This window comes from Diabrotica undecimpunctata, chromosome 5 (genome assembly GCF_040954645.1).
Source record: "Diabrotica undecimpunctata isolate CICGRU chromosome 5, icDiaUnde3, whole genome shotgun sequence".
Taxonomy (NCBI): domain Eukaryota; kingdom Metazoa; phylum Arthropoda; class Insecta; order Coleoptera; family Chrysomelidae; genus Diabrotica; species Diabrotica undecimpunctata.
In genome coordinates, this window is record NC_092807.1 from 83,445,586 (window position 1) to 83,468,828 (window position 23,243).

A 23,243-nucleotide genomic window follows, 5' to 3' on the forward strand; every position below is an offset into this window, starting at 1 on the left:
TATCGGATAATGAAGGAAATGTGACAATAGTTGAGGAGAGAAAAGAACTATCAGGAATAGATAAAATATTACAACTAATGCAACTCCAGTCACAAAAAATGGATGAAACAAAACAAACAATAGAGAAAAACCAAAATGAAACATCACTAAAAATGGAAAAAAAACCAAATTGAAACGAAACAAACAATGGAAGAAAACCAACGGGAAACAAGGCAAGCAATAGAACTAAATAACAGGAATATAGAGAAGCGTTTGGAAAACTATGAACAAGAAATTAAAGGATGTGTTGAGGGGATAAAGAAAGAACTGATACAACAGATAGAAGAAATAACCATAAAGAATGCAAAACAAGAGACAGAGATTAAAGATATCCAAAATACAATGAAGGAGATGCAAAATTGCCAGAGAAAGGAACTAGAGATGCAGAGAGAAGAAATAGAAACTAAAATGAAAGATAGTAAGACTGTCCAGAAAAAGGAATTAGAACAGTTAGAAGAAAAATTTGAAATGGCGCTACAAGAAGACAGGAAGGAAATAGAAAGAAGATTAAAGCAAAATGAAAAACAAATGGCAGAAATTGAACTAAGAGGGGTAGAGAGAAAAGAAGTTATCATCCATGGAACAAGCGAGTCGAAAATACAATTTGGCGGGGATATTCGGAAAACACACCCAGTACCGTTTGTTAAAAATTTGAAAACCAAATTACAACATATTAGATATTTTGACGATTGCAAAGAAACAATTAGAAACCATTTGAAAGAAGGAGCAGCGTTATGGTATGAAAGCAAGGAAGATGAGTTTGAAAATTGGACAGATTTTGAAAATAAATTTCTCAACTATTTCTGGGGGAAAAATAAACAGAGAGAAATCAACCAAGAGCTACAGAATGGAAAATATCACGAAAAAATGGGAATATCTGAAGAAAGATATGCTTTGCAGATATATAACAATTCAAAATATCTAGAATACAAATATTCTACCGAACAGCTGGTAGAAATGATCAGCAGACATTTTGAGGAAACGTTGGAAGATCACGTGATTTTGAGAAACTATCAAGATATTGATAGTTTGTGCCAATTCCTTCAATTAAAAGAAGCGAAAAGAAAAGAAATGAGAAATAGAAGACAACATGACCAATATAATGGACCGGAAAGAAGGTATTCATCAAATTATGACCAGAGAAACCGACATCCCAGATCAACAAACGAATATAGGCCGAGAAATTATAAAAATTACAATAGACAACAAAATTACGATAACAGGAATGACACACAACAGAGAACATATGAAAATCACAACAGGAATAGAGATGCACAAAATCCTCCGAATAGGAATACTAACGAACAAAGGGACGATAGAAATAACCAGAGCTTCCAACAACAAAATAGAAGGGAGATGAATCATGTAGCAATAGGAAACGACAGACAAATTTCTAATTCTAATCTAATATTTTTAGATGCATTTATAAAACATAAAGCGATTAAAATTGTGATTGATTCTGGATCGGAGATATCGCTAATCAATAAAAAACTAGTAAAAGAATTAAATTTGGACAGATTTGTGTATAAGATTCCTAGGGTTGATTTAGTGGGTGCAAACAATAAAAATTTGACGACAGTAAACGAAGGCTTGGGAGTACAGATAAGAGTGGGAAACAAATTCCATATTATGAAATGTGTGGTGATTGAAGATTTAAATCATGATATGATAGCGGGAATTGATGAATTGAGGAAAAAAGATATCACCATAAATTTTTCGGAAAATAAACTGGAAATCAGAGCAGAACCAGACAACACAGGAGAAGAAAAGCAAACAGATAGGAAAACAAATTCTGGAAGGATCAATGCACAGGAAAAACGCAAAGAAATCGATATGACTGTAGAGGATAAACCGAAAGTACAAGAACAAGATCTAACAGAAAAGAAAAAGAGAAGGAAGAAAAAGAAGAAGAGTTCGAAAAGAAAGCAGGAAAATAAGATGGAGACCAGAGAAAAACAGGAAATAGAAGGTACAGAAGAATTGTTGGCAACCGACGATAAAACAGAATGGAAGCAGGAAGAAAAAGAAGGTATCATCAGAGAAATGAAAGGAATAGAAACATGGTGCTCGGAATACCAAAGGGAATTAGAGGATAAAAAGAAAACAGAAAAAAAAATGGCACTGATGGACGAGAATCCAGAATTTTGTGAAGAAGTATTATGGACAGTGAACACATGTGAACAAAAGGTGGATGAAAGAAAAATAAATTGTGGAAAAAACATGGAGAAGGAAATAGAGAAGATTTTAGGAAACCATGAAGATTTTGTTAATAAAGTAAATCAAGTGGTTAAAAATTATGAACTTTCTTTTAAGGGAAAATACTTGGAAAAATTTAAAACGAAAATATATCCAATCCCGTATAAAGACAGGCAATATACGGGGTATTTGAACATTCACGACATTTGTCAGTATCATAAGTAGATTTTAATAACATAGTGAAATAATTTGATCCTAGAAAACTTTTGTCATTTTAAAATTTAACAAAGAGTTTTCGGCAGATCAAATGGCGGGGATTTGTTATGATATGTAAAATCAAGAAAATATTGGTTTGTTTAAAATATTTCAAAGTTCAACAAAAAATTAAAATAATTCAGATAAGTAGGATAATATCCAACAAACATTTCGGAGAAGGAAAGTTATTAAATCCTTGAATTACCTGTACCAAACAAAATGTAAGCTTTACATCAATCATTTCTTTGTTATACTTAAGTGACCCGCATAAGTTTAAGTGAAAGCCAAAGAATTGAACGGGGTTTTTCAAAATCCATTAATGCAGTGATTAAAGACAATAGAAGGGATTATAGAAAGAGGTTTTTATTAGTTTTTAAGATTTATAGAAAAATATTATTTGTAAATAAGTTTTAGGAAATTTATAATTATAGGTAAAATTTGTTTGTTATCGAAATGAAGAAATGGGGAAATTGTGACGAGTTGTGATTGGCGGAGATTGAAAAAGGTGGGATAAGTGTGTGGGAGAAAGTTTAGCGAGATTGAGGAGAGAGAAAAGATAAGGTAGTTGGTTTCCAAGTCTGTGAGAGGAACAGGGATTGTTCTCTGGCGGTTCCTGAAATGTAGCAAGCAGTAGTGTGGAATGTTAGTGAGTTTTTGGAGTTAGTGTATCTGACAGGAGCTGAAGCAGCAAAATATTGTAAGTCATATTTCTCTACTTATATTCCAAGAGTCACTGTTCAGGCCAACGAGAGATTCAGTTTATCGTAAAGAGAAGATATTTCAAGAGTCATTTTTCACTCGGGCCAACGAGAGATTCAGTTTATCGAGAGGAGAAAAGGCTATCATAATTTGAATGATTTGTGCTTTTGAAGGAGATCATTAAGGACGATATACTTGCAACAATAAGATTGCTGATTACATAGGGAGCGGTTGAGAGGAGATAATACAGTCTATAAGGAACAAGGATTTGGACCACTCATCATCAGAGAGAGATATTTTGTTTTCTGCAGTTTTTCTTTTATTGATAACACAATTTTTACACTTAATTTAGAAAGGATATAAATATTTTGATTAGGAGAGTTAGAATAGTTCGGAATTTTGAGATTTCAATTAATATTGTTTGTACCATTTAATTTGATTGTTCTCGTATGTAGAACAAAATTTTTGAGAATCATTATATGAGATTTGTTTATTGAAAACTTTTGAGTGTGAATTATTTCATTATTTTTATTTCAATATATAGTGTTAGATCATATGTGTTTTTTATTATTCCGGTATTCTCTGGACCTTACCTTTCACATGTAATAACATAGATATTGAAGCACGAATTTAACCCTGAGATAAAAGAATTAAAAATTGTGATAGAATCATAATCATATCATTTAAATAATTTTAATTAATCAAAAAATTAATTAGCTAATTATTGCTTGGCGCACCAAGACTTTAAATATCGCAATAATATATATATATATATATATATATATATATATATATATATATATATATATATATATATATATATACGCTGGGGTTATTCAACAAATCACTGTAATCATAATCCATATTCTCTGCTCTAAGCATTAAATCATACCAACCATTTGATACTGATAATGTTATTATTTGATTTCTTACAATTAACCTCACTTTTGAATAAAAAGATAAACTATAAACATAAAGTGTAGTTCTTGACAGGTGATAACAACACCTCCGCTGGGTTATGGCTAATGGTCTGATACGCGGCATTATTCGATAATTTGGGCCATAACATTTTATCCACCCCACTCTCCGGGTATATATTGGATTTAAACCAAATCTTAAAGAGCTGGTACGACTATTTACCACCTTTAATTTTAAAATAGAATTTTTTTTGTAACAAGGAGAAACCACTGCATTAAAGATCCCATTAGATATCTCTAGTACAATCGTCATGGCAATGAGTACTAAAAGAAAAAAGAAACTGATTATTCATAGATTACAACAAGGCTTTCGATAAAGTACGCCACAAAGAGCTATTGGACTCAAAGCAACACAATTACAATACAATGACCCTCGAATTATAACAAATTTATATTATAAACAGCAGGCACACATACGCATTAATGAACACTCATCAGAAGAGTTCGAAATTAAGAGGAGTGGGACAGGGGTGTGTATTGTCATCACTATTATTCAATGTATACTCTAAAGAAATTATGAAAAGAGCTCTTGAGGGAAAAACAGCAGGAATAAAGGTCAATGGAATACCAATTAACAACATAAGATATGCAGACGATACTATCGTAATAGCAGACAACCTCCAAGACCTCCAAAAGCTAATGAACAAGATAGTTGAGTATGGAGAAGAATATGGATTATCAATAAACATCAAGAAAACTAGAAGAGGCAGAAAACTTCAAGGAAAGGCTAAATATAAGCGGTGAGACAGGGCTCCACGAATCAGAAATCCAACTCGAGGACATTGACGACGAAAGAGAGAAATATAACATCCCAACAGAGGTAAAAGTCATCCAAGCTATACAAAAATTAAAAGAAAATAATTGGCAGGTGGCATTCCTTCAGAACTTTTAAAACATGGCAAAAAAACCTGACATACTGTATATGTAGACTGGTAGAACTGATCTGGAAGCAAATAAAGTTGCCAGAAGACTGGAATGTAGGTATAATTGTACCTATCCACAAGAAAGGAGATCAAACAATATGTGACAACTACAGACGAATAACCCTCCTAAACGTAACATACAAAAGATTGGCATATATTCTTTACGACCGACTATCGGGATATTGTGAAGACATAATAGGTAAATATCAGTGTGGGTTTCGTAAAGAAAGATCAACGACCGATCAAATATTCCTTCTTAGGCAAGCTCTGAAAAAAACATATCAGTATGACATTGATACTCATCACCTGTTTGTTGATTTTAGATGTGCCTATGATAGTGTTGAAAGAAACGCACTGTACAAGGCTATGATAGAATTCAGGATACCAGTACACTTAGTGAATTACAATACAGTAAGTAGAGTACAGTACAATAGAGAGTTACCAGTACAATTGGTGAAAGCGACCCTCTCAACAGTCGAGTGTAAAGTTAGAGTACAGAACGGAGTTTCCAGAACGTTCCAGTCTGAGATAGGACTTAGACAAGGAGACAGCCTATCATGCCATTTTGTACTAGAGAAAACGATAAGAGAATCTGGAATAACAACTAGATTAACTATTATTAATTGCAGCGTACAATTACTAGCGTACGCCGATGACATCAACATTATTGCAAAAAGAAAGGCGGACGTGGTCGAATCATTCAAGGCGCTTGATGCAGCAACAAAAAAAATGGGACTAGAGGTTAACACTAGTAAGACGAAGTATTTGAAAGTATCAAATTATATACAAGCAGCACAACCCGAAGATCTAACGATCGAAACATATACTTTCGAAGGAGTAAGAGAGTTTATATACCTAGGCTCACAAATTAATCAGAATAATGCAGTAAGGGCAGAAATTAACAGACGGATATATCTGGCAAATAGAGCCTATTATTGATTTAAAAAAATTTTTAACAACAAGCCTAGTTACAAAAAGAACGAAACTAGTGATATACAGAACTCTTATCAAGCCCATCCTCACCTACGAGTCGGAAACATGGACGATAACAAAGAGCGATGAAGAACGTTTAAAATGCTTTGAACGTAAAATCCTCCGGCATATCTATGGAGAAGTACAGGAGGGCGGATTATGGTGTAGACGCTATAATTTCGAACTTTACCGCCTGTATGACAGACCTGATATTATTAGGTTCATCAAAATAAACCGGCTGCGGTGGTTAGGTCATATAGAGAGAATAAATTATATGGAGCAGCCAAAACATATTTATAACCAAAGAATAGATGGAGTGAGAAGGAGAGGCAGACCCAGAGCATGATTTAAGGATCAGGTGGAGGAAGACTTGAGAATGTTGGGAGTACGAAACTGGAAAGCCAAGACGAAGAAGGAGAGAATGGAGACTTATCCTTAAGCAGGCCAAGACCCACCATGCGTTGTGGAGCCAATGATGATGATGATCAAGAAAACTAAATTTATGAGGATATCAAAAACCCAAAATAATTATAAAAGACTGACAATTAACGGTAAAACTTTAAAACCAGTTGAGAACTACAATTATCTTGGCATAATAATTAGTCATACAAACGATTACTCCAAAGAAATCAAAGTTTGAATAGAGAAAGCACGAACAAACTTCAATAAAATGAGAAAGGTACTTTGTGCAAGAGAACTGAAATTAGACTTAAGAGTTAGGCTGGCAAGCTGTTATATTTTCTCGACTCTACTTTACGGGATAGAAGCATGAACACTTAACGCATCGACTACTTAAAAGTTGAAAGCATTTGAACTGTGAGTGTATAGAAGAATCCTGAAGAAATATTGGAAACCATCAAGACACGAAAGCTGCATACAACCATGAGATTCTTCAAGGAGAAGCATCTCATGGTTGTGTAACTTAAGGGAATGGTAGGGATGCACATCAATCGAATTATTCAGAGCGGTAGCATCTAAGATCAGAATAGCCATGATCATTGCCAACCTCCGTCGCGGAGATGGCACGTAAAGAAGAAGTAGAGATCGACTTTTGACCAAGTCTCTTAAGCTACGGTTTGTTAGAACAGTGCGTAGCGCACAGCATACACGTATAGCGGAATCTGTTGTACTCGGCTCACGGTAGTTTTGGGTGAGTCGGTTTGTTAGATTAATTCGCATAAATATTTTGTCGCTCTGAAAACAAGTTTAGAACTAAGTTTCACGTTTATTCTCTCATGGTTGTACGTTTAAAAAATGAATTCTCGCAAACTTAGCGCAATAATTTTATTACTCCAAGAGGAAGAAGAAGAGTTGATAACGTTAAATCTAAATAAAAGAAATAAAAATGTAAACGAAATTTTTTCATGTCTTAACACATAAGGTGCTTTTAAATTAACAGTCGAAGAAAGATTGTTTCAAAACGAGGAAAAATTTCGAGAATATTTTAGACTTTCCAGGGATTTATTTGAAACTGTCTTACAATTTGTACTAGATCCACTAGTTTTCATCTTCCTCGGGAGAAAATTTAATGGACATCACTTAATTATTACAATAATAATAACTACATGAAAATACAATTATAATTTCGGTATAGATGTGTAAGCTGTGAGCTCAGCTGAACGTTTGCGTCCAAATCAAATCGCAGTTGAATCCAGCGCACATCATCGACGTACACGGCTATCGCTCTGCAGTGCGCGCAGCTCAGCAGAACCTAACAAACCGTTATCATAGAGAACCATTTCTTTGAATATGACGAACGTGCGCGGCGTTCGACTGACTGTGAGTTATGCGTCGCTCACTGTTCTAACAAACCATAGCTTTAAGCTACGGTTTGTTAGAACAGTCCGCAGTGCACAGCATACACGTACAGCAGAATCTGTTCTACTCGACTCACGGCAGTTTTGGGTGAGTAGGTTTGTTAGATTAATTCGCATAAATCTTCTGTTGCTCTGAAAAAAAGTTTAGAAATTAGTTTCACATTTATTCTCTCAATGGTTGTACGTTTAAAAAAATGAATTCTCGCAAACTTAACGCAATAATTTTATTACTCCAAGAAGAGGAGGAAGAAGAAGAGTTGATAACGTTAAATTTAAATAAAAGAAATAAAAATGTAAATGAAATTTTTTCATGTCTAAATACAGAAGGTGCTTTTAAACTAACAGTCAAAGAAAGATTGTTTCAAACCGAGGAAAAATTTTGAGAATATTTTAGACTTTTCATGGATTTGTACTAGATCCACTAGTCTTTCATCTTCCTCAGGAAGAAAATTCAGTAGACATCACTTAATTATTACAATAATAATAACTATATGATAATACAATTATAATTTCGGTATAGATGTGTACGCTGTGAGCTCAGCTAAACGTTCAGTACCTTATGTAAGATATATAGTGCTTCTGGAAATGATTACGTGCGAATCATATACGCGAAGGCCAATCAGGGTTAAATAGCTTAGCAAATATAGAAAAGAAAATAGATACAGACACAGCTAATAATACGAAACCCATACGGAATTGCTCGATCTTTCATAGGCGTCAACATGGTATAATAATCAGAAAAATGTAATCATGATTATATTGGGAATTTTAGAATTATATTGATTAGATAACCAAAAACATTTATTATTATTTATAATATAAATTTTATGAAATAACTCTTTAAGTCTAATATTCCACAAAATAATAATTTTAATTAAATATATTAGACATTTGTACGCAACTGATACGAGAATACTTCAAATTTTTTTACAGTTCAGCGTGTGGCAAAATTGTTTTAAAGGCGCTTTTTTAGAGTAAGAATTTTGTTTATGTTTTAATTTCTTACACAATTTGATCATAATATATTATATATTAATAAATTGTATTTATAAATACATATTAAATTTAGATTAATAGCTTTAAAAACTAATGATTGTTGTGTATTGTGATTGTGCTATGCCACAACAACCAAATCGTCTGTAGAAAGCTGATAAGCTTTCATATAAGATAGATTATTTTGAACAAGAAATAATGGCGGGACGTTTTTACTATTAACGCTCTAAAAGAGGTAAGTTTAAAGTTTAGAATATATAATTTTGTATTAAAATGTTTTCTTATGTATTTTAGTGTGTTGCAGTAATCTTAAAACTAAGTGTATTTACTGTTAATATAATAGTTTGACAAATAGTTGACATTTTAAAAATTCCTCACTTACTTACTATTCTGATGTTTTGGCAACGATGTGGGGTTCTGACGTCATAAATCTGGAATGACGTGCACGCATTTTTATATGAAAAATACTATATATTAAAATAATTGTAGTTTCGCATTTAATTAATAAATATTCTAACGTTCGTCTGTGGTTAATTGTCAAACAAGTTGACGTTGACCTAAAAATAATTAGAGAATTGAAAAACGTCAACGTTTTGACAAATAACCAGAGGCGGAGGTTTTAATATTTATTAATTACATGCGAAACTACAATTTTAGTATTTGTTTAATTTATTCGTCAAAATGAGCTTAAACTCAAATAAAATTAGTATGGTTGAATAGGTATTTTCAATACCTTTCAAACGAAGGTATTGAAGGTATTTAAAATTATCTGTCACAGTGGCTGTAGCGTCATCTGTCACTATTACGTCACTTGTTATGAATAGTTAAAAAGCCTCCGTCTGTTTATTACCTCCCTCTAAATTTCACTATTACATATAAGTATAACCGTTCAAAAGATACGAGGGGCGAACAGACTTTTGACTATAGAAAATGTCACACTGAGAGTGCAGTACGGGTAAGATACGGCAATGCTTTTCTTATGGAGAATAAACGCGCAGGGTTGTCGGTTTTCTCCAGCTGTTGATTGCTCATTGTCTCACAGGACCGGCTTGGATAAAATGCATCTGCCGGCACGGCAGTACGAGTAAAATATTTTATAGCATGTATACGTATACAGTAGAATAAAAAGGCATTGATGAGTTATTGACAACGAAAACTATGAATTTTGCATATAAAACGTCAACATGAGATATACAATTGAATCATATTCATAAGAGTAACATTTGAACATCTCTTTACAAGAACAACATACAATAACTGTAGTTTTAATGTTTTACATAAAATAGAAAAAACTTACATAATTTCTAGGAAAGAATTTGGAAACTTGGAAATGATATTATTTATAGATATTATATATAATATTCAAATTTCCAATTCTTTCATAGAAATTAGATTTTTTCTATTGTATGTAAAATATTAAAAATACAGTTATGTTGTTTCTATAAATAGGTCTTCATTTCTTTTATAAAACTTCTGCTACAAATTATCATCATTAACATAATCACCCAAATATGGCCATAAACTTGTTTGTCATAATTAGTATTTGATAAACTCCAAGCTTTCCCTATTTCACCCCCTACCCATCCTTAGAGTGAAAGTGCTTTTGGAAAACGAAACAATACTTCAAAATTTAGTCCGAGTTTCAACAGAGAGCATGGAGTCCCATAAGTTTAAATCCGGTGAATTATTTAACGGTTGCGCTAAACTCGTAGTGTTAAATGTGTTGTGTTTTTTTACAAAATACGGAACAACTTAATGTAAGTGCTGCTGTAAGACGTACTTCGTTGATGACTGGTGTTAGCGAAAGAAGCATTTACAATTTCAAAAAAGAAAAAGAACAGAGTGGAACGTTGAAATCGCCAAAAAAAACGAGTGTGTCAATCAAATTCTAGAATATTCACATATGACGAGGGTGTAAGAAGTATTCTACGGAGAATTGTTCATTGAGAATTTTTCATGAAAAATTTGCCGCCATTCTTAAAGCATATACATAACTTCATACAAGGTAATGAGAATATACAGCCGTTGTCTCTTTCTACTTTATACAGACTTCTGAAAGATATTGGATTTGTTTATAAGAAACGTGGCCGAAGAAGCATCATGGTGGAGCGAGAGGATATTATTCATTGTCGCCATAATTTTTTGAGAACTATACGACGTTTGCGAAAAGACCATTGCAATATCATATATTTGGACGAATCGTGGGTTAATGTTGGCCAATCTTTAAATTACGAATGGTGCGATACTACGATACAAAACAGTCGTAATGCTTTTCTCAAAGGTTTAAGTACTGGCTTAAAAGCACCTACTAAACGAGGTCCACGATATGTTTTATTGCATGCAGGTTTTTCAGGAGGTTTCCTTCCTGGCACACAGCGTGTTTTTCTGGCAAAGAAAAATGATGGCGACTATCACGATGAAATGCCGCATATTTTAAGTCGTGGTTTAAGGAGACATTAATATCAAATTTACCAAATAATGGACGCAGGAATGTCATTGTAATGGACAATGCATTGTACCACTCCCGTAAAGAGAGATTCCCTAACAATTCCTGGAATAAAGCTGCAATCAAGGAATGGCTAGTGGAAAAAGACATTTTTTTCGACGAGTGTTATTTGAAATCCGAGCTATTGGAAGCAGCGCGTGCTTTTAAAGATCAATACGATAAGTATCATCTTGATGAGTATGCTTCACAACATAATGTTTATATTTTAAGGCTTTCTCCATATCACTGCGAATTGAATCCTATAGAAATGGTGTGGAACCAAGTTAAGCGATATGTAGGTACCCATAATACCACTTTTAAAAACGACGAGGTACGCCAGTTGATCGACGACGGTTTCGCATGCGTCACAGAGCAAAATTGGCGCAATTATGTCACTTATGTTGTTGAGAAAACGGAAACTGAGATGTGGACTGCGGACAACCTGCAAGATGACGTAGACCAATTGATAATACAAGCGAACACAGGGGAGAGTAGCGAAAGCGAATCCGACATCTCGGATGTAGAGGACGACTTTAGTATAATTAATTGAATATCTGTGAGTAAGCTCGATTATTTTACACTGTATAACCAATAAAATGCATTTACCAGTCCAATCAGAGTATGGGCTTTTCGGATATTGGGCTAGGTGCACGGAAATCGAGTTCCCGGAGGTTCCACCCTGTATATTTATAGCTATCAAGAAATGTAATTTAAAATATATTTGTCAGTTTAATAAAGTATAAATATAATATAATGTTAAATAACTTACACTGTAAACCTTATACCTGCTCATCTGGTCAAGTGTGGGCAAGAAAAACCATTATCCCATATGGACTAACACAAGGTTTCGCTAAAAACTACCAGGTTGCTATGCCAAGGAACTAGGTAAACTTATGTTGTGTGTAAAAAATGCGAGACTGCATTATGTTTTAACAAGGACAAAAACTGCACTTCAGATTTCCACAAAAAAAAATTTCATAGTAGGTGTTAAAATTTCGCAGTGATTCAAGTGCGCAACTTGTTTTTTTAATAACATCGCCGGGATTGAAAAATGTGCAAAGCTTTTTCGATGTTCCCGTTCCTGATAATTTTTCACATATTTACAAAAGAAAAAGTTTTTCTTGGATATTGGGCTGGGTGCACGGAAATCGAGTTACCGGAGGTTCCACCCGGTATATTTATAGCTATCAAGAAATGTAATTTAAAATACATTTGTTAGTTTGATAAAGTATACAGTTTTATAATAAAATTCTCGCTAAAAACTTAAGGTCTTTTTATTCAAATTCATGCCTCTTATTTGGCTACATAAAGGCAATTATTTTATCAATATATTATTTTATAATAAATAACAGAGCCAGGCGTAGAGATCTGGGTACGGTTCTGTGACTACCACTTGGACCTGTTTGTATCGCCAAGCACAAGGCGTGAAATCCGGCAATTGTGCATTCCTATATTAGCCGTACTGCACTCTCGGTGTGACATTTTCTATAGCACTGCATAGAGTGGTATTGTTGTTATGATTTTTTTTGTACTAAATTCATATTTTGGCGTAGTTAGATGTATTATTGTAGGTGTATGTTTTTGGTACCAGACTCCAATCTCAAACAGACACGCTCTGACTAATCCCAGAAGCTCAGTTAGTTCGGATTTAGCGCAGATCATTTCAACGAGCTACAAGTACTCAGACTAACAGAGTACATAACAGCCGGATTTAACGATAAGTAGTATACAGGAGCAGTCTTCTTGGATGTAAGCAAAGCATTCGACAAAGTCTGGCATAAAGAATTGGCATGAAAAATAAGAGGATATGTATACAGTGGAGCTATGACGAGACTGATTACTTCGTAGTTGGGCAACCGAAGCTTCAGAGTTCTTGTTCGGAACTCCGGAGGCTGAAGTGCCAGAAGGAGAGGTCCTGTCACCCTTACTGTATACAATATACACTGCTGATGTTCCAAGAATACCTGGAAACGCTTCTTCTTCTTTGAGTGCCTCTCCTATCGGAGATTGGATATCATTAGGGCGATTCTAATTTTATTTACTGCTATTTTGAATAATTCATTAGTGGTACAGCCAAACCACTCTCTTAACTTATTTTTAGTATACGGCGGTAGCACCACATCTCAAAGCTTTCAAGATTTTAAATATTCCTCTATTTAAGAGTCCATGCCTCAACACCGTAAAGCAAAGTACTAAATACATAGCATTTTAACATTCTAGTTCGTAGCTGAATACTAATATCACGATTACAAAATAATTTTTGTCATTTTTATAAAGGTAGACCTGGTAATTTCAATGCGTCTTTTTATCTCGTGATTTTGGTCACCTGTTTCATTGATGAGGGTTCCCAAGTATTTGTATTTGCTTACTTTTTCGAGTTGAGTACCGTTTATTGCGATACTAATATCATGTATTGAATTCTTACTGAGGGTCATATATTTGGTTTTTTGACGTTCATCCTTATGCCGTAGTTATTACATATCTCATTCATACTTTCAACTAGATGTTGTAGATCCGCTGTTTTAGCCATTATCACAGTATCGTCAGCATATCGAATGTTATTGATAACTTCTCCATTGACTATTATCCCTTCGTTTGCATGTGAGAGAGCTTCTTGGTATATTTATTCGCTGTAGATATTAAACAAGAGCGGTGACAATATACAACCCTGCCGTACTCCTCTACGTATTTTTATTTCGTCCGATGTTTGGTCTTCTATTTTTATATTAGATCGCTAATTCCAGTACAGATTTAATATTATTTGTATGTCTCTGGTGTCAATGTTTTTACCCTCCAGGATTTCTTTGAGTTTAATGTGGCGTACTTTGTCACAGGCCTTTTCAAAGTCTATAAAGCAGGCGTGTACCTCTTGGTTAACATCTAGACCAGATCTCTGTGTTAGGACGTTCAAGGCAAAGAGAGCTTCTCTTGCACCTAATCCTTTTCTGAATCCCATCTGTGTATCGTTAATATCGATATCGAACTGTTGATAGATTCGGCTGTGAATGACTCTAAGAAATATTTTAAGCAGATGACTCATCAAGGAGATTGTCCGGTGATCTAAACATTGCATTGCCTTAGTTTTCTTTGGTATGGTGACAAACGTAGACAGCAACCATTCCTGAGGTATTATACCAGTACTGTATATTGTATTAAATAGATGTAATATTATGCTTACGGATTTATCATTCAAAAGCTTCAACAATTCTGTAGGAATTTTATCAGGTCCATTTGATTTTCCATTTTTAGCATTTCTTATTTCGTATTCTACTTCTTCTTTCAATATGTCTGGCCCAGTTGTATTGATTATCTGAGTTAAGTTGTTTCTATCGTCTTCAAATAATTCATTCAGGTATTCTGTCCATCTTTTATTTTATTCTCTAGATCTACAATAAGATTTCCATCTTTGTCCTTAAGTTTACCTATTTGGCATTTCCTTATGTTTCCTGTTATCTCTTTTACTTTTTGTGCATATTGAACGCATCGTACTTTTTCTGATAGGTTTCCATTTCTTCACACGTTTCTTTAATCCACGCCTCTTTGGCTTCTTTTATTCTCTTTTTTATGTGTTTGTTTATTTCTTTGTATTTATCTAGGTAATTCTTCATATTTCTTCTTTGTTCCATCAAGTCTAGTATATCTTGTGGCATCCACCCCTTATTCTTTGTTGTTGTTTTTGTAAGATGTTTCTTTCCTGCTGTTTGTATAGCTGTATTTATGTACTTTAATTTTTGGTTAACTTTATTTATATCGTTAATTTGTTGGTGCACTGAATGGAGGTTTTCATTTATTTCTTCTCCTGTTTCTTGTCGTATATTTTTGTTTTTAAGTTTATTTTAATCTAGTGCCTTTCTGTGTGGTCTTCTTATCTTTTTGGTCTCGCCTCTATCACAGTTACTACCGGATTATGATCTGAGCCTATATCGGCTCCTGGGTACGTCTTAGTACATTTAACAACATTACGATACCTCCTTGCTATCATAATATAGTCTATTTGATTTCTCACTATTTTTTCTTTGGTATGTTGTGGAGATGTCCATGTATATAACCGCCGAGGAGGTAATTTGAAAAAGGTGTTTGTTATTACGAAGTCTTTGCTTTGGCAAAATTGAATCAATCGATCTTCTCTGTCATTTCTGTTTCCAAGTCCATAGTTTCCTACTTGTTCTCCTACCTTACCTTGACCCACCTTGGCATTAAGATCGCCCATAATTATGTTAATGTGTTGCTTGTTTATTGTTTTCAGCATTTCTTCTAAATCGTTGTAGAATTGTTCTATTTCATTGTCATCTTCATCTGCTGTTGGTGCATAAACGTTACTCAGATTTATCCAATGGAAAATTACCATTAACTCAAAAAAACACAAGTGTTCCTCTTTAAAAAGAGAAGGGAGAGCCCAGAAGAACAGCTGACGGTGCAAAACAATCCCAACGAATGGAAAAGAAATGCTAAATACCTGGGAGTTACAATGGACCAAGGACTGTAGAGGATCACCTTACTGATGTGTAACATTAGAGCTTAGAGTCTATAGTTGTTACAATTATTAATTGGACCTTTCTTATGTAGAGGTATGATTATGGTTTTTCTCAAATCCTCAGGCCAGATGCCTGTGTGTCAGATTTCGTTACATTGCATCGATTGTTCATTACACAATCGATGTAATATTCTCACTTCACATACCAGAAAATGCTTCAAGACATCAGCAGTAATGAAATCCTAGCCTGCTGCTTTGATTAACTTAAGTCTTCTTAGAGTGAATTTAACTTCGGAAAAAAGTATTTTATGTTCAGATTTAAAGCTGGTATGGTGTGTCCCAGGGAAAGAAGAGTAGAAAATGGAGGCCTGACATTCAGGTACATACTGGGTGTCCGCGGGCATCTGGTCCATATCAGCGTATTAAGACTTACAATACGCCCTCCAAACATCTATAACCTTGTCTGTAACGTCTGTACATTGCCTTCATTATCTTTTATAGACCAAGATTTCTGCTTGAATTTACATGTGAGTAGTCTGATAAGGTATTCTTTGATGTTATTTCTGTTAGCATGTAGTTAAATCTCACTGCAGATTTCTTCTACGTGCTTGTTCTTGTCTCGTCTACAAACAGCCTGAATTGCTCTAGATACCAGTCGGTACTGGGAATTCGTAAGAGGGTTCTTTTTACCAATTTAGAGTTTTCTACGTTTTTCAACGAGGTCAAAAGTATCTACAGACATCCACACTTTTTTGGTCCGGTTGAGTCGGCATTAGATTGGTGCGTTGCAGTCAGTCACGAGCTGTATTAAGGTAATTTTAAAAGATAGCCAAGTCTTTATGGAATCATGAGTGTCGATGGTTGATAAAATATTTTCCAATCTTTCATTACATTGGCTTTTAAATTGTTGTGTATCTTTTATTTTTGATCTTCTCTTATTTCGGACCCTAGCACATGCTTTGAATTTTTGCTTTCGTGTTGCAAAAAAGAGTTGGTGAGTCGCAGTCAGCTCCAGGTCGTGTTTTAAATTGGCTAATACATGTTTTCCAGCGATGTTGAATCGTTATGTAATCAATCTGATTTCGGTGTTGTCCATTAGGTGGGATCCCAGTGTATAATCTTCTGGGGTGTTGCCTATACACAAAGTTTATTATGGTCCAAATCATTGTCAACGCCAAACTGGATAAGGCGGTTTTAAATTACGTTCACCAAATTTATATATGCCCACAACATTAATTTAGTATATGTTCGTGAGCCATAGTAACACCGATTTTTAAGTTTAAATCGCTCATGGCGACATGGCGTTACATTCAGAAACCAGAAAATTGTCAAAAAGAAACCGAATTATTATTATCACATTAAGGTAAGCAGAAAAACTAAGTTGGAAGCGTATATATACCTTGTATCAGTAACAGAAGTGCACTTGGTGTTCTGCGCTGACAGTTTGGGTTGTCTGTGTACCTACGATTATAGGTTGATAGCATCTCCGCGTCGGTGATGCAATATAAACACAGAATATAATACACTATGAATTTTAGGATGCTAAGTGGAAGATTTCATAGCTCGAACAAGTGAAAATGACTAAGTCTGCATTCGTATTTTGTGAAATATTCTGCAGTCCTAGACATTTTCTGATGATATTTTCATTTTCAGCATATCAAATTGGTGTAAATTATTCAAACAACTTTTTGGTTGCAGACCTGTGTTATGGTTATAATGGTCTTATTGGCTTAGATTATCCTATACTAAATAATTATTGTAACGTTAATACTTATAGTTTTCTATTGTTTTAGGTATAGTAATTTCAACCTGTTGCTACTACATTGCTGCGATTATTTATCAATTTGTTTTGGAATCACATGAAGGACACAGAACGTGCTTTACAGCTTACTCAATAAGTATGGGTACAACTTTTTTATGCTTAATTTTGCTCCAAAAGGTTAACCTACACTGCACATGCTTGGGTAAGGACTATAACCGAAATTTAATACCTTCTATATTGATAATATAAAATCAATAGATAATGTATATCAAAACCTAACCGCGGTTATTGTACTAACCACGGAAATCTTTCCGAACATATATATATATATATATATATATATATATATATATATATATATATATATATATATATATATATATATATATAATATATATATATATATATATATATATATATATATATATATATATATATTAATATATATATATATATATATATATATATATATGTATATATATATATACATATATATACATATATATATATACATATATATATATATATATATATATATATATATATATGTATATATATATATACATATATATACATATATATACATATATATATATATATATATATATATATATATATATATATATATATATATGTATATATATATATACATATATATACATATATATACATATATATATATATATATATATATATATATATATATATATATATATATATATATATATAGCCAATAGCCCCTTTTATTGACTCCAACCCATCCAAAACATATTTATATATTTTTTCCAAACCAGTCACAAGTACTTCTTTAGATAAAAGTTTTTGTAGGGGGTAAAAAAATTCTTAAATCAAGAGGGGTAAAGACAATATTAAACTAACATTACTGACATTAAAAATTTTAATTTTTAAGTTTATATATATAAAATTTATTGATGTCAACTTTTATATAAAGTTCCATAAAAGAGGTATGAAAAGTTTGATTTTTGCTCCAAATAATTACATTATTCCAAATTATACCTATTAATTATTATTCACTTAACCGCTAATTGAAGCTCAATATTTTTTGTTAATTTGTTTTTTTGCTAATATAAATAAATTTTATGATTTACCAACTCGTGAGTACGCAACATATAGTTGACCATGTGAGAAACATGGATTCCGCTTCTCTGAGGCTGTTATTACGGGCTACTTGTATCCTCTTTTTATTTCTGTTACTTATGTATCCCTAATACTTATGCATTTGTAATTATTGGAAGTATAATACTGTTGATCAATCTTACTTTTAACTTTATTTGTAATTTGTTTATTTTACCTGTGAGCTCTTATTGCAGCTCTGGCTGTTGTTGTTTTTTGGATGGTTTTGTCCACATGCTGCGTGAATTTTAATCCTTGATCCATTGTAAATCCTAGGTATTTTGCTTCTCTTTTCATACCATGGGATTATTTTGCACTGTCAGCTGTTAGTCTAGGTTTCTTCTCTTTTTGTTCATAACCACTTATGTCTTCTCTGAATTAATGACTATTTTCCATTGGATACTCCATTTTGCATTCTATGTTATCCAATGCTGTATGTAACTTATTCCTGTGTCGTCTGCATAAAGGCTGAGTAGCATTCTTAGTGGTCTTGTAACATTGGTGGTAAATATTGGATACAGTAGTGGTGACAGGACTGCTCCCTGTAATACACCTGCCAGCGGAACTCCGTGCTCAGACAGGACTTGTCCTATCCGGAATCTTAAGCCTCGGTCGTCCAAGTACGAAGAGTTTAATCTCGTCATGGCTCCTCTGTATCCGTAGTCTCTCATTTTGTATGTTAGCCATTTATGCTAAACTCTATAGAAGGCTTTGCCTAAGTCAGTAAGGCTGCTTCTGTGTACTGTTTGTTGTTAAATCCAGCTGTTATGTACTCTGTTAGTCTGAAAACTTGAATTTCGCTGAATTGTTCTGCTCTAAATCCGAACTGAGCTTCTGGTATTATTTCTAGCCTGTCAGTTTCTAATTGGAGTCTGTTTAGTATGACCCTTTTTACAATCTTGCTAACTCTGGAAGTAAGTTTATCGACCTGTGGTTTTGCGGAAACGTGTTGTCTTTTTTTGGCATCAAAACTATGATAACATGGGCTATCTTCCATTGGTTTGGGGAGAGCTTGTATCCGAGTATCGCATTTGTTATATTGGTTACAAATAAAATTGCTTTCGTTAGTAGATACTTTAGAGCTGTAGTTGAAATTTCATCTAAACCAGGTGCTTTTCTCAGTAAACTATTTTTAATTAGTTTACTTATTTCTTATGGAGATGTGAGTGTAATTATCTTGTCTAGTTGTTCGGGCATTCTTTGGTGTTCTTTGACTTCTTCGATAAAGTCTACGTCTTCGTCTTGGTGATAATTTAGTGTACACTTTCTCTCTCTCTCTCTCTTGAGAATCTTCCCTATCACCATGGTTTTTTTTCAATGGAGTAGAAAATTCCATTTTCAAGTGTAGTGGGGATATGGATTTTCTGTCGTTCCTTAATGTCCTTTGAAGTTTCTAAATATTTTGCATATTTGGACTGTTTCTCCATTTCTTGTACGTGGTTATTATACTTTCAGCTTCGATGTTCTGCTAACGCCGTATTCACTTCTCTGTTTATTTTTCGCTAATTAATATGCAATTGACTACTTTTATTTAAACGTCTTTTCACTACGTAAAGATTGCAAAAAAATGTTTTTTAAGGGTCAACTGTAGATGTATTGTCGGAATAAAAGCTTACTCCTAATATCGTCCAATAGCTACAAGTAAGCTTGGACCTTCAGTTCACCTAATTCGCTATTGAAGAGAAGTCTTCTGATTTCTCGTTAAGACAAAAATATTTAAAAAACGGTACTAGGATATAGATGCTAAAAATGATTACATTATACACCTAATTAATTATTGTATTTATTTTCTCTTGATAATAAAAATTTAATTTCGAACGCGATAAGAAATTTCTTTGATTTGCATTTATTTATTTTTTCAGGTTCCATATTCTTTTTGTTTATGTTAGCTTCATGTGTATGGCTTTATTGCATATGCCACAATACAACATTTAGTGTCAAGTAAGTATCTCAAAAAAAATAAAAAAAATATTACGTACTAGTTCAAAATTCCACTGTAGGATCACTACGTTTACATACATTTAAAATTAGGAAAATATATTAATAATAGGTTTACCAGTCAAAAAGTGACCGCAAATATTTGTAATTTAATTAATAGTAATTAATTTTTGAACAAACTTTTGTTTCGTTTATTTATTTTTTAAATGAAAAATGCTGCTCATGACGTATGTGAGAGAACCGTCAGCGAGGGCGAATACGAATAACTCAGAATCCAACGTTTGTTATTTATATTTAAGTTGTACAGTCAATCATTGTTTAGTAAGAAACTAAGGTAGGACCTTTATAAAAATTTACGGTTAGAACATGATATGTTTTTCACTCTTTAGAATTAAGTTATCCTCTTTAGGACTTGTTGATGATTTTTTGTTATACAAAGGGTTATCCGGTAGTCCATCCTGGAGTATTCAAAGTAAGAGTGCAGTGCATATGTGGAGGTCCGCTCGAGAGGTTCTTAGAGATGTTTTTCTAAATTGAAGGAGAGAAAGACTGATTGATCAACAGATGTGAGTGCGTTGCTTTTCTAGTGGAGATAAAAAGACATACTTTGAAACTTTTGTTAGTAAGATAGATTTTTAATAGCAGGGGTTACTGGGGAAATATTTCTCAGTAACCCCTACTAATCCCTTCCGAGGAAATAGAAATTGGAAAACCACAAAAACCAATCTGTCCGTGGTTATGATGTAAATATTAAGTGATAAGGTGCCGTGTACTAGAGGGTTGTGCTGAGATTAATTACTCTGTAATTAAATCTAACTAGTTTGTATCAAGAGGTCAATATTAATCTGGATATCTTTGTAAAATGAAATATTGCGAAACCACAAAAATCAATATCGCCCTGTCCGTGGTTAGGATGTGGAGATTACGTGATAAGATACGGTATGCTAGGGGGTTGTGCTGAGATTATTTACTCTGTAATTAAATCGAACTCGCTTGAACCGAAAGATCAAAATTCATCTGGAATTGACTTTCGCAAGTAAATAAATAAACGTTAAGCAATGTTAAATAAACATAAGTACGTCGCAACCCAATATAGCATTGCAAAAGAGACGATTATTTTGATAAATACTTACAAATAAATAATATGAAATACGAAAGACAATAAATTATTATTAAGGACCCTTAAGCTAGCGGGGACAAATGAGCGGAATTCAATTTAACCTACGTAATATTTTTCACCCATTTTTCACTAATTTATTACCACCTTAATAATTTTTCACCATCAAACCACCCTTAATGGGAGCGATTCTGTTGGCTTAAGGTTTAAGCTAGTAGAATTAAAAAAAAAAAAATATTTATGGTATACCACAGTGCTGTGCTAGGTTTTTACGAACTTATTATCAAACTAGTAATTATTCACCCCACAACTACTCCTTATGAGGTTAATAATTCTGTTGGGTTAATATTTAAGGTGATAAAAAATCTATTTTTACAATTTTATTGTACTCTGCTTGTAACTGACAGTATAAATTGCTTGCCAGGATTTTACTGAATTTTATCCATTCTCATAAATTTTGACCCCCTAAGCCACAGTTAACCCTTTCGATACTGTAGCCGTAAAAGTACGATTTTCATTTGCAGCTTTGATGAGCGAGCGCCGTAATTACGCAAATTAATCTCCATCGTTCAGATTCTGTCAACGTACATTTTTAAGTATTTGCATCTTTGAAGAGCTATAATCGTAATAGTACGTTCTACATTGTCCATCTTGCTTACTAGTATCGTTCATGTACGTTACGATCCACAAATACACCATACTGATGCCGTACATACGCAGCAGCACATCACCCACCCTAGCGCCGTTCTTTCTGAATACCGTTTTTTGAAGTTTTACGAAAACAAATTCCACTACTTCGATAAAACGAATTAAACAAACTGCCGTCAAACGAAAAACGATTCAACCACTTTAATATAAAGAATGTAAACTACTGAGTGGCCGTCTCAGTAGTTTACACTCTTTAAAATTTTCCCGGCGCCGTATATGAGCAACGCGCAACCGATACTTGGCCCGTAGCGAAAGGGCTAATGAAAAACATTCAACAAGCTACGCATTCACGCTAGCTAAATGCAAAATCTTTTTGGAAATATAAAAGTGCTCTGCTAGATTTTTACTATATTTTTACCAGCCTAGTCATTTTTTCTTAACTACCCTATTTGAAAACATTCTGAAATGTTCCTCTGTGCTAACTAATATTTATTTTTTAAATGTTTAAATATTGAAAATATGATAATACTTTATTCCAAAAATTATAAGTTTTAACTGATTTATAAAATTGACTGTGATTCGAATAGTGAGTACATGGCTAAGCGAAATCGAATCGTGAATTTTATTATGAATATAAAATAACCGAAATCCAGTTGAGTTTTAGTAAATACAATGGAATTGTTATATTTCACAGAATAATTACCAGGTAAGAAATATTCAAATTGAAATAATTTTATTATATCTATTACATTAATTACCTAACTTTAATGAAGAGTCGGGACACCTTACGCACATATTGTTAAAAGACTAAAAG

At 33.3% G+C, this 23,243-nt stretch overlaps 1 protein-coding gene across 2 annotated transcripts in view; it reads left to right on the forward strand.

Annotated features, from left to right (window-relative positions):
• Window positions 1-23,243, forward strand: part of LOC140441423 (uncharacterized) — a 214,886-nt gene that overhangs the window by 112,932 nt on the left and 78,711 nt on the right. For both annotated transcript variants that reach the window (XM_072532146.1, XM_072532145.1), the window contains exons 4-5: window positions 17,624-17,794; window positions 20,589-20,667. In XM_072532146.1, coding sequence (XP_072388247.1) covers window positions 17,624-17,794; window positions 20,589-20,667 — 250 coding nt within the window. The remainder of the gene's footprint in view (window positions 1-17,623; window positions 17,795-20,588; window positions 20,668-23,243) is intronic.